This window comes from Corvus kubaryi, unplaced genomic scaffold (assembly GCF_017639235.1).
Source record: "Corvus kubaryi isolate FWS band 111438036 unplaced genomic scaffold, C.kubaryi_AGA036_p1.0 65445, whole genome shotgun sequence".
Lineage (NCBI taxonomy): Eukaryota > Metazoa > Chordata > Aves > Passeriformes > Corvidae > Corvus > Corvus kubaryi.
Genome location: NW_024582007.1, coordinates 1 through 12,439, shown reverse-complemented (window position 1 = coordinate 12,439; position 12,439 = coordinate 1). Strand labels below are relative to the sequence as shown.

The window sequence follows — 12,439 nt, the reverse complement described above, 5'->3', positions numbered from 1 at the left end:
CACGCGTGTGCGTCCCCGTACACAGGTGTGGGCACCCTGGCCCACGGGCACGCGTTGTGCACAAACACACACACACGCACCCCCGACCCACGGGCGCTGCCCTGCACACGCAGAGCCACTCGCACACTCACTCGCTCACTCATGCACTCAGACACTCACACGCACCTGCCTGCCCGCACCCACGGTCACGCACACACGCAGGACACGCGTACGCGTTCCCTCGTCCCCGCACCTCACGGATCTCCACCGATCCCCGACCCTGTCCCGCTCCTCTTGCCCCGACCCCCGCCGTACCCGTGCTCTCCACGGGGCCGGCAGATGGTCCACGCGAGACAGCCCGGACCGGTCCCGCGGGGAGGTTCCGGGATGAAGCGGAGGGGACACCACCACCCCCCGACCGCCCGCGGGGCCGGCAGCCGGCCCCATGAGCAGAGGCCGGGGGTCCCCACGCAGCACCCGTGGCTGGGTGGGACTGTGTGTGTGCAAAGGCTGGTGGGGACAGGGGGCAGGGCAGTGACCCCAGCAGGCACCGCCACCGAGCCCACAGAAGGGCAGAGCCGGGAGCACCCCACGGGTGGGAGCCCAGAGCCCCCCATCCCACTCACCCCCACATCCCGGGACGGATGGACACCCCCAAACAGGGTGAACTCCCCAGAGGGTGGGGGTCCCACGGGGACCAGCACCGGTCCCACAGAGTGGGGCTCAGCCGCCCCACCCCTCTGTAAGCCCTGGGCTGAAGCACTGAAACCCCTTCAAATATCCCCAGGAGTGCCGGGGTCCCGCTGCCCCCCCGTGACCCAGCAGAGCAGCCAGGGTGCCCCTGGCCCCGGCCTCGCTCCTGGGTGCGCGTTTGGCTTTTCCTGTTTCAGGTCGGGCTGCGAAGCCGATGAGGAAACGAGGCGGCGTCACACGCGCCCTCCTGACACTGCGCCCCGCGAATGTGACCGGCGCCGTGAGGAGCCGGCACGGCGGCCGGGCCGAGCGAGGGGCTGAGGGCAGCGGCTCGGCCCCCCGGGAACGATGTTCTCCCGGAAGAAGCGGGAGCTGATAAAAACCCCCTCCATCTCCAAGAAGAGCCGGGCGGGAAGCCCCGTCCCACAGACCCTGCCGGTGAGTTCCCCCCCCCCCCACGGCACCCCCTGCACGGTGGGGGTTGTAGGGGCAACAGCACCCACGGAACTGCTGGGAAGAGCCACAGGGTGGCAATGGGGACCTGGATACGTCCAGGAGGTCTGCGAAAAGGAGGGAAACGAGAAAGAACCCTACTCACTGGGCTGGTGGGGGGGAATTTTGCCCCAGATGAAGGGGACGGAGCAGCCGCCGAGGGAGGCGGGAGGGCAGGAAGGGACAGGGAGGAAACGGGGGGGCTGTAGCCGAGGGTTTGGGGAGGGCAGAGAGACTCCCAAACCTCTCTGGCGACTGAGGCGGGAGCGGGGCGACGGCAGGCTCGGCCAGCCCCGGTGCCTCGGCTCTGCCAGGTATTTATTTACTGACTTGTGGACCCCCCCCCGTGCCGGAGGAGCCAGGAGGAAACGCCACCGGCCGGGGCTCCCCGGCGCACCCCGCACTGCCCGCCCCGCGCCTGCGCCCCAGTCCCGGTGATTGGGGCGAGACCAGGCTGGCACGATGCGGCCGACGGCGACCCGGAGCCCACCCGCGGCTCCTTAGCAGGGAACACCCGTCCCCATCCCCGTCCCGACTTCCCGGCAGAGGGGCCTATGGGTGGCGGCCAGCGGGATGCTCGGCCGGGCTGCGGGCAGGAAAAGCTACAGCCCCTCGGCGGCGGCGGGCAGAGCCCACCTGCCCCAGCGCTCCCTGGACTCGCTGCCCCGCACGCCCGCCGTGAGGCTGACGGTACGGCCGGGGGCACCCCGGGGCACCGGAGGGAGGGACGGGGGTCGCCGGGGCCGCTGCATCCCGGGAGGACCGAGACAGGGCTGGGGTGCCCCCAGGCATTTTGGGGTGGGGGCCTTTGTGCCCCCTTGCAGCCCCGTGGTGGTCTGGCCCTCTGTGGGGCTGGGCTCCCCCGTTCGCCCTCGCCCGCGGAAGCCTCGTGCTCTCGGCGCTCCGCTTCTGCTCCGCCGGAGCCAAAAACGCTTCCGGCAGCGCCCGGCCAGGGATGCTCAGACCCTGCGCGTTCGTGTCACACCGGGTGCCAAGGAGTCACTGGTGGGAGCTGCTGGGGGGGCTGAGGGGCTACAGGGTCCCCTCCCCACACCCGAGGACTCTTTGCTGGATGTGTGGCCCTCAAGACATGCACAGCCCTGGACAGAGCCGGTACCAGCCCCTCCCTCAGTGCGATTTTACCCCTAGAAATTTGGGGCTTCCTCCATCTGTAAAATACCTTCAAAGCCCCCAACAGCAGCCTGGGAGGTGTCCCTGTCTCTGCCTCCTCCCCCAGCAAGGGAGCAGCTGGAAAAGAGGAAGTGATGTGCGGGCTGGATCCTGCGCCATTTGGCTGTGCTGGGGTCCCCAGCCCCCTGGGATGGGCAGCCTCATCACGGTGGGTGCTGGAGTGGACAAGCAACGTCACCCACACGGTCACTGTGTGCCCCTCATGACAAACACAGACCCAGAGGGGCTGGCAAGGACTGGTGGGGGCAGCCAGGCAAGTGCCCAGACCCTGCCCAGTCTCCCAAGACGGTCCCCAAAGGTGATCCCTACCTGGGGAAACTGAGGCACAACACAGCTGCGGGGCCTGGCACCAGCCCCCCAAGGCAACAGCTCCCCAGGCTGGTGGTATGATGGGTCCTGGGGTGCTTCCCTCTCTGGGGTCCCCGCCATGCTGGCTGTGCCCTCAAACTCATCCTTGCTCCCCAGGACCTCTCCCGCAAAGATTGCCTGGAGGCGCCGGGCTCCAGCGTGGGGGAGCAGCCCCCGGCCAGCGCCAAGCTCAGCAGCAGCCCCAGCGCCGTGGGCACCCTGAAGCGCCCCACCAGCCTGAGCCGCCATGCCAGCGCCGCCGGCTTCCCCCTGCACGCAGCCCCCCGCGCCGTGCCCAAGGGCCACAAGACTCCCCTTTGCTACAGCCCGATGGAGGGCGGGGAGGGTCCCTTCATCGACTCCGAGGACATCTCCCAGATGCTGGCGGATGTCGCCCGCTTTGCCGATGCGCTGGAGAAGCTGCGGGATGTGGTGCTGCGCGATGGTGAGTGCCCACCCCGTGCCAAACACCTGCATCACAGCACCCCGGGACACACCCCACCCGTGGGTGGGAGTCTCTGCCTGGGTCAGAGGGCACCAGGACCCCCAAGGGACGTGCAGCAGCAGTCAGAGGTGGTGGGTGAGCGGTGGGTGGCTGCTGGAGCTCGGAGCCGGGATAACGTGGCTTCCTGCCACGAGCTATTTTCATCCGCCCGTTTTCCTGTTTACAGCGCGGCGCTGCCAGCCGCCTGCCAGGGCCCCCCGAACCCCGCAGGGTGCTGGGCACGGCCCCCCAGCCCGCCAGGGTGGCCAGCAGGATGGGGCTGGGTGGTCTGCGGGCTCATGAGCAGCTCTCCTTGCCCGAGAGGACACAGGGAATGCCTTGAACCTGTGGTCTGGGGGCATGTGACACCATGTAGTCAGTCCTGGTTGTGCAGAAACCCCTTCCTGACCCCGAGCTGGGGGCTGGGATGGGGAGGGGGCTTTGCCTGGCTGGGCAGTAGGAGCTGATCCCCCATCCCAGCGCTTGCCTGAGGGAGGTTCCCCATTTCCTAACCAGGCTGTCAGTCCCCAGCCCTCGCCCTACACTGGGGGGTGCTGACCAGACCCCTGGGCTGGCAACTGGAGCCCACAGAGGGGAGGGTCTGGGGGGGGGACCTGTGGGATGCAGCAAGCCTGGCTGGACCAGGCACATCCCTCCCAACTGGGAGCGTCCATCCGGCAGGAGGGAGGGAAGGAAATGGAGGAAATTCCCAAACTGCTTTCAAGGGAAAAAGCTACTACGGAGGAAAAAATGCCTCAAAGGTCAGGCTGCCCCTCAGCCAACACCAGGCTGGGCAGGAGACACACGGCCATGGGTGTGGGGAGGTGCTGGACAAGCAGGATGTGGCCATGCCAGGCCTGGAAGCCCCGAGGGCAGGGGGATTTGCTGCATGGTCTGGGAGATGGCCTGTCCCTGCCTGGGATGTGGCTGGCAGGGGGTGGCTGGGAGGTAAACAGGGCAGGGACAGGGATGCAGAGCAGAGACACGGGGCAGGGACACGGGACAGGGACACAGGGCAAGGACGTGGGACAGGGGTGCAGCATCTCAGCCCCCCTCTCTTGCAGACTCCAAGGAGCCCCAGCGGCCGCTGGCCCACGAGTGCCTGGGTGAAACCCTGCGCATCCTGCGTCAGGTCATCAACAAGTACCCGCTGCTCAACACCCTGGAGACCCTGACAGCCGCTGGGACCCTCATCTCCAAAGTCAAGGGTGAGGCAGTGGGGCTGGGAGCTCTGTCCCACTCCCCTCCTGCCCCACGGTGGGATGGGGGGATTGGGGAACTCATGGAGGGGCTGCCGGCAGTGGGGCTGCCCCATGGACCGGCAGAGAGGGTGAAAGTGTCGTCTGCCTCTTGCTGTGGTTCAGCTTTAAGGATGCTGTAGTGTCAGAAATGACAGATCCTGCCCGGGGGTTTCCAGGCACAGCCACAGGAAAAACACGGAAATAATCAGACCCTGCTCCTGGCAGCCTCTCATGTTTATGGAGCGGGATCTGGGAGGTTAGATCCCAGCTGGGCACCACCTCCCACCACTGTCACCCACGGGAAGGGGGCGGCTGCACCTACCAGAGGCACAGCACAACCTTCTGAGTCACCCGTGGCTTCCTGGACACCAACCAGGAACTGCAGGGGACAGGAAGCTCATGACGGGTGGCAGGAGGGCTGCCATGGGGCTGGTCCCACACAGGAATGGGGGGGAGTGGGCTTGGAGCAGGACCCAGGCCCACCCCAAGGAGCTGACCTGGGGTCTGCCCAGGAGCCCTGGCCACTGGTGTCCCGTGGTGTGGGAGCCTGCCAAGGGCTGTTGGCCCCGGTTCCTGCTGCTGGTGATGGTTCCTTTTTTGGCTGCGGGCAAGAGCCCTCCTGGAGGAGTTCATCCTGCTTGGAGAGGGGGCTGGAGGAGCCATGAGGCAAGGCAGGCAGTGGAACAGGTCCAGCAGCACTTTTCCAGCAGCCCTGAGTAACGGGAATAAACAGAAACACGAGCCAAGGGATGCTGTCAGGGAAGTCAGTCCTGGGAAGGAGGACGGGGAAACTGCTGCACTGGAAAAATCCATCATCTATAGGGATGATCTTTCCCACTGCTCCCTTGACTCACCCCAGCCCCAAAGCCCCCTTGATACCAGCATGAGCTGGCAGGTTTTTCCTGCTGAGACAGGGACAGGTGCTTGTGCCAACAGGGCTCCCACATTTCCTCATCTCCAGGTTTCCACTACGAATCCAACAATGAGGCGGACAAGCGGGAGTTCGAGAAGGCCATCGAGACCATCGCTGTGTCCTTCAGCAGCACGTAAGGGAGTTTGGGCAGCCATCCCCCAGGGGCAGCCCGTGTCACTGTCCCTGTGCTGAGCCCGGCCATGCTCCTCTCCCCACAGGGTGTCCGAGTTCCTCATGGGGGAGGTGGACAGCAGCACCATCCTCTCCATCCCACCCAGCGACCAGAACCAGGTGAGTGATGCCCAGATGCTCCCACCACGTGGGGCTCAGGATCACTCAGGGCTCTGGCTGCTCCCCTCAGCTCTGGTGTGGGCCCAGAGCAGGCTGTTGCTCTGGTGACAGTCCTGTCAGCTCCCGGGCACAGCTGAGTTCCAGCAGTGGCCAAAAGACTCCAGCAGCTCCGGCTTCCATCCTTCCGCCAGCCCCTCCAGCTGCTCCCCATCCTCTTGGCTGACCACTCCCTTTTCTTTCCCAATTCCCAAAGACTATGGAGAGCCTCTATGGGGGGATTCCTGGGCCTGGAGGAGACGGTGTGCCCTCGGGCATGGACAGCTACGACACAGGTAAGCAGGATGAGTCTGGGTGAGGGTTTGGGGTCTGTGCAGGAAGCAGCACCTTCCCCATCATCGCTGCCATCCTGAGCCACACGCGGCTCCTCAGCTGCGAAAAGGCAGCAGAGCTGGTGGCACCAGGGCTGGCATGGAGCTGGGGGGGTTTGCGCTGGAAGCTCACGGAGTGTCCGTCCCACTGCAGCCTGTCCTCCGGCCGAGGAGGTGGACGTGATGCTGCAGCGCTGTGAGGGGGGCGTGGATGCTGCCCTCCAGTACGCCAAAACCATCTCCAAGTACATGAAGGACCTGATTGGATACCTGGAGAAAAGGACCACACTGGGTGAGTGGGGGGACAGCAAGTGGATCCCTTCTGGAGCAGGGCTGAGCCACGGGACAGGTTGAGGTCCCTCCTGGGGGGCCTCACTCCTCAAGTTCCTGATTTATTTTTCAAAAGGAGATTGGGTTCCATCAGGGAAATCCCGGTGTCTTGTGTCTTTTTACTTCCAACCTTTTCCTTCCAGAGATGGAGTTTGCCAAAGGGCTCCAGAAGATGGCAAACAGCTGCAAGCAAACCATCAGCCAGGAGGTAAGTCCCCAAGTCCCTGAAGCCCCCAGTGCCAGGCTGGATCGGGAGCCAGCCACCCTGGAGAGCCCTTTCCATGTGCCCCAGCTCAGGAGAACATGGGGGCAGCTCTCCAGAGCTCTGCCTGGAGAAATTCAGGATGGGGCTTTTACCAGCAGCAGTCACCAGCCCCACCTTGCCTCTGGCTCTTTCTCCCTGAAGGATGCATCTCCTTGGGCTCATGTGGGGTGCTGGGGCTCAGGGAGATGTGTTTTCCCTCTCCCCAGACCAACATGCCTTTCCTGTCCATCTACCTGCTGGCCCTGGAGCAGGACATGGAGCATGGGACCTCAGTTCTGCAGGCAGCCAACACCCTGCAGCACCAAACCTTCCTCCAGGTGAGGGGACAAAAGGTCCTTCCAGGGCTGGAGGTCCTGGCGTTGCAGAGGTGGCTCTTCCTTAGCTCAGTCCAGAGGGAACCTGCATCCAGCACTTCCCAGGCTGTGGATTTTCATCCCTGGCACAAACCAGCGCCTGTGACCTGTCCTGGGAGTGACAGTGACCACCACAGGGCACTTCTCCTTGCAAAGTCATGGCGAGGACAGAGCAGGAGTGCTCAGCTCAGGGCATCATGGGGCTGTTCCTCCCTCTCTTGCCATGCAGCCGCTGACGGTGAGACGCCTGGAACACGAGAAGCGCAGGAAGGAGATCAAGGAGCAGTGGCACCGAGCGCAGAGGAAACTGGTGAGTGACTGGGTTTGTGTTCCCAATCCCAGCCTGGAGCAACCCATGACACGTCCTCCTCTGAGCACGCTGGGCACCCTGCCCCTCTGCAGAGGCGTCGGGTGCCTCTGCTGTGCTGGAGGACCCTGGCAGGAGCTGGTGACCCCCTTGCTGGGCTCCATCCTCACCCTGGCTCTCCCTGGCAGCAAGAGGCGGAGGGGAACCTGCGCAAGGCCAAGCAGACGTACATGCAGCGCAGCGAGGAGCACGACAAGGCCAAGTACATGGCGGTGAAAGCAGAGGAGGAGCAGCAAAACACGACCAGCAGCATCACCACCAAAGCCCTGGACAAGAAGAGGCGGCTGGAAGAGGAAGCCAAGAACAAGGTGACAGCTCTGGAGGGGCCTCCTCACTCCTGCTGTTCCCTGAGCCGTGTGGATGAACTGAGCCCTCCCCACGATCCTCAGGAATGCCCGGACAAAGCGGGTCCAAGGGGCTGTTCTTACTCTCCTCAACTCTGAGCTGTTCCCATGCCTTGCTCTCCCAACTCCCAGGCAGAAGAGGCCATGGCCACGTACCGCACCTGTGTGGCCGATGCAAACACGCAGAAGCAGGAGCTGGAGGACACCAAGGTGAACTCCCTGCGGCAGATCCACGAAGTGATCAAACAGACTGACCAGGTTGTCAAGTCGGTGAGTGGGGCTGGGTTGGGGTGTCCCCAGGGCAGGAGGTGGCTGTGCCCTGCTCTGGAGGGCTCAGAGCTGCCTCCCAGCAGAGCTGGCTGAGCTGCCTCTATTCCAGCAGGGGTTTGGGTGCAGATGCAGAGCTCCCCTCTCCCTCGTGCCCAGAAAAGCGCTGCTCCACGCTCCTGATTTCCTACCTAACCTGGAGCTCCTCCCGTGCCAGCCCACCAGGCTCACACCTGTCCCTCTCCACGTCGCTTTTAGGCCACCATCTCCTTCTACCAGCTCATGCACATGCAGACGGCGCCGCTGCCCGTGAACTTCCAGACGCTGTGCGAGAGCAGCAAGCTGTACGACCCGGGCCAGCAGTACGCGTCCCACGTCCGGCAGCTGCAGCGCGGCGACGAGCCCGACGTCCAGTACGACTTCGAGCCCTACGTGTCCCACAATGCCTGGTAAGGGAGGAGAGGGTTCGTTCCTGGGTAATGCTCCAGCTCAGCCACGTTCCCTTCGTTATCTCCTGCTGCCCACGCTCTCCTGCAGGAGCCAGGATGCTTTCAGCATTCCTGAAGGCAGCTCCTGCTGGGAATGCTAGGGCTGGACCAGCTGGGAATTGCCCTCCTTCAATGAATGAGACAGGCTGTTGAGTATTTAAGAGACTGTGATTCCCGAGGCTGGTGGATGGCAGCCATGGATAAGGTTCCCAAGTGTCCTTCCTTCCCGTCCACCTTCCCATTTCCCCCCTCAGGTCTCCCTTTACTCGGGCACGGAAGGGCAGCTTCAATGCCAGCGAGTTCTCCACAAGTGCCGAGGGGGCTGGGGCCGGCTCAGAGGGAGCAGCAGGAGCCAAGGAGTCACCGAGCGGGGCCGGGGCGGCCGAGCGGAGAGGTGAGCCTGGAGCCCCAAAGTTCTCCATCACATGCCCCACATCCCCCCAGGCAAGAGCAGAGTGGGACCCCCAGGGTACCGGGAGCTTTGCTGGCAGCAGCAGGAGGGGCTGGGAGCCTCCCAGCCTGGATTTCCTGAAGGACACTAAATCAGATCTGTGCCATTTTGCTCCCTGACAAACCATTGCTCTGACAAACCATTCCAATCTCCCCTTGCTGGGTGTCACTGGATGCACCAAACCCCACCAGCAGCTTCCCCCAGTCATCCCAGTTTCTCCCAGCATCCAGGCTGTTCTCCAGCTATTCCCTCCCGAACACAGACAGCAATCCCAACGGACTGTGTGTTCTCTCTGCAGGTGGGAGGGGACACCAGGTCCATAAATCCTGGCCAACCTCTGTCGCTGATGCTGACAGCAACCTGGATTCCAACACAGGTAGATATGGGAACAGCCCAGGAGCCCCTCCCAGCACAGCCAATCTAAACCCAGAGCTTCCCAGTTAGGCAGGACTGTCCCCTGTTTTACCTGCCCTGTGAGAACACTGTTCTCACCGACTGTGCTGATCCCAGTCTCCAGTGGGATAGGGTGGGATTTGATGGGACGGGGTGAGCTCTCAGAAGAGAAGCAGCTTTGGAGGTGATTCACTGCTCTGTGGGTTTTCCTTGGACAGGTGAATTTGGCCACAAGCTCCAGCGGCTGTCATCCAACGGCACCGCATCCTCCAGTGAGGAGCTGGAGGAGAAGGACGGGACCACCACCCCCTTTGAGCAGAGTAGGTGACAGGGTAGGAGGTGACAGTGCTGCTGCCACACGCCCCACCACAGCAGAGCTCCCAAATCCAGTAGTTCTGGAGGCAAATCCAACAATTGCTGGAGATTCCTGATGGTGTCCCCAAGCAGCGCTGCCTTCCCCGAGGGATGAGCCCTGCTCAGACCGGTGACAGTGACAGTCTTGCCGTGCCTGACCTCACATTTCCTTTTCCGTAGGCATCAACGGGATCACCCCGGAGCTGGCGACTCCCACGGGGCCCTTCCGGAATGTTGGCTTGTCCAAGGCTGCCCAGACCCATCGGCTGAGGAAGCTCCGTGCCCCTTCCAAATGTCGGGAGTGCAACAGCTATGTGTACTTCCAGGGAGCCGAGTGTGAGGAGGTGAGCTGGGAGAACTGGGGGTGGAACCCAGCTCTGATCATGGTCAGGAGGACATTTCTCCCGTGGGGAGGGTTCCAGGTGGAAAATGTGGCTTTCCCTGGGTCCTGCAGCATCCTCAACGCATTTTTCCTGTCTCCCACCATGCTCCAAGCGGTGCCTGGTGTCTCTGTGGCTGCCCCCCACCTCCACGTGTTCCCCTCTCTCTTCCAGTGCTACCTGGCCTGCCACAAGAAGTGCCTGGAGACCTTGGCCATCCAGTGTGGGCACAAGAAGCTCCAAGGGAAGCTGCAGCTCTTCGGGCAGGACTTCATGAAGGCGTCTCAGGGCAGCCCGGATGGGATCCCCTTCATCGTCAAGAAATGCATTTCGGAGATCGAGAAGCGGGCCCTGAAAACCAAGGTGAGTCACACTCCCCTCTCCTCCTCCTCCTCAGCTGGCTGAGCCACAGGATCTTGGAAGGGTCCTCTGGAAAACCAGCAGGCTCCATTTCAGATTTCCATGGGGCAGGGAGCCAGGGATGAGCTTGGCCCAGATAACCCAAACTCTGCCTTTGGAAACTCACCTCTCCTGCCTCCTGCTTTCCTATGAAGCAGGAACGACTGAGCTGGAAGGAGATCTCCCAAAATGACTTCCCTGAGGGATTTCCCACCCCAAGAGGAGAGGGTGGGAGCACACAGCAAACACGAAGAGGAACCTCTCCTCTCACTTCAGCTCCGCTTTTCTTTCTTTCACAGGGCATCTACCGAGTTAACGGTGTCAAGACCCGCGTGGAGAAGCTTTGCCAGGCCTTTGAGAATGGGAAGGAGCTGGTGGAGCTGTCCCAGGCCTCCCCCCATGACATCAGCAACGTCCTGAAGCTCTACCTGAGACAGGTGAGGTGCTGGTGGTGCCTCGTGGCAGGGGAAGGAGGGGAGGTGGCCAGAGGAACCAACCTGGCCGGAGGAATTCTGCACAAATTGGGCTCAGTGACTGGGTGGGAGGAGAGGGGTCCTTCCCAGGGGGGAGTGGGTTGGCCTTGGAGATGGGGCCACAGTGACCCCCCCCAGCTCATCCCACACAGCATCACTGCGGTCACAGCCGCACAACAGCGACCTGCCCGAGCTCCGAACAAGGAACGCTCCGCCCCTTCCAACTGGGGAACTGGCTACCCAAAAAGGGAAGGGGCCAGCAAAGGTCACCCTGCACAGGCTGAGTCACGTCCCCATGGGGTGGGCTCTGCCCCTGGAGTCAAACTGGGGTGGGTTTTAGTGAGGTCTCTGCCCCTTGGGCACCTTGGAGTGGGGCTCAGTGGGATCTCTGCCCCTCAGGTCACTCTGAGGGGGGCTCAGAGGGATCTCTGTCCCTCGGGCCACCCCAAGGTTGGCTCAGCCCCAGCACCCCCCACCCCGTACCCAAACTGCCGTTGCAGACAGTGTCACCCACATCCTCCAACAGCCTCCACCACAAGGCAGGAGCGAAGAGGAAGCTGCTTCTCTCTTGCAGGCAGCCGTGGATTAACTCTTTGTGCTGCCTTTCTCTGTAACTCCTCCGAAGGGCAGCTCTGTGTTACCTCACAGGGGAAGCCGTGTCCTTGGGCTCCTGCACATCAGGAGTCAAGGACTCTGAGTTGCCTCCGGGGTTTCTCCAAAGAAAAGCAGAATGGAATGAGAGGGGGAAATCAGTGCTGAGCCCCGACCTGACCCCTCGCTGCAGAGAAATGGGTTAAAGTCCTTCCCTAAAGGGGTAGATGGAGTGGACCTGCTCTGCTGTGAGGCAGCCTGTCCCCAAAACCTCCATTTAAGCCGCTCTGAAAACATCCCCAGCCATGTGGAACACCCAGCAGTTAATACCAGCCCCGTCTGCTTCACACAAACTTCAAAGCAGTTTCCCCCGCCGCAGCCCCACCTCTGCACATCCTGTGCCCTTCACATCCTGCCTCCCCCACCCAGAACTACCCATCCCTGTCATCTTCCCAGCCAGCCCCTGTCCGCTGGGGAGCCTGCAGCTGGGCCCACCCCAGCCAGGGATTTTCCAGGAAAAAAAGGGAATCCCTGCACCTCAACCCAGCAGGGAGCACCCGTGGGTGGATCAAACGCCGCTTGAGGCTTGAGCTTCACAAGTGCTCCTTGGCCAGGCCTAATGAGGCTGGATTGACATGCTCCAGGAGATGGATAAATAAGTATCACCTCTGGGGAGAGGTTTGTGGCACTGCAGGTCACAGACTCATGGAATCCTGAAGTGGAAGGGATGTTAAAAGTGCTCCAAGCCCTCTCCAAGCTGGCCTGGAGCACTTCCAGGGATGTTTCCTCACTGTAGAAATGCCCCAGGTGTCCCCAGCTCAGCAGCTCAGCACAGGTCCAGGTCTGATGGAGGTGGGAGCTGCTTGCAGGACTGGGATCATTTCTCTTCTCTTTCTCTTTTCTCTTCTCTTTCTCTTTTCTCTTCTCTTCTCTTCTCTTCTCTTCTCTTCTCTTCTCTTCTCTTCTCTTCTCTTCTCTTCTCTT

At 62.4% G+C, this 12,439-nt stretch overlaps 1 protein-coding gene across 1 annotated transcript; it reads left to right on the top strand.

Moving 5' to 3' along the window:
- Nucleotides 1–1,588: 1,588 nt before the first annotated feature.
- LOC121673459 (rho GTPase-activating protein 45-like) lies at nt 1,589–11,403 on the top strand (the record flags this gene model as incomplete). The annotated part of the gene is made up of 19 exons (XM_042046766.1): nt 1,589–1,854; nt 2,821–3,148; nt 4,252–4,395; nt 5,390–5,474; nt 5,560–5,632; nt 5,886–5,964; nt 6,155–6,292; nt 6,474–6,538; nt 6,802–6,912; nt 7,178–7,258; nt 7,444–7,623; nt 7,792–7,929; nt 8,185–8,375; nt 8,669–8,808; nt 9,164–9,241; nt 9,477–9,578; nt 9,793–9,956; nt 10,167–10,355; nt 10,691–11,403. Coding segments are annotated over exons 1-19 (3,116 nt in total), but the record flags the coding sequence as incomplete, so codon positions are not given.
- Between the last annotated feature and the right edge of the window lie 1,036 nt (nt 11,404–12,439).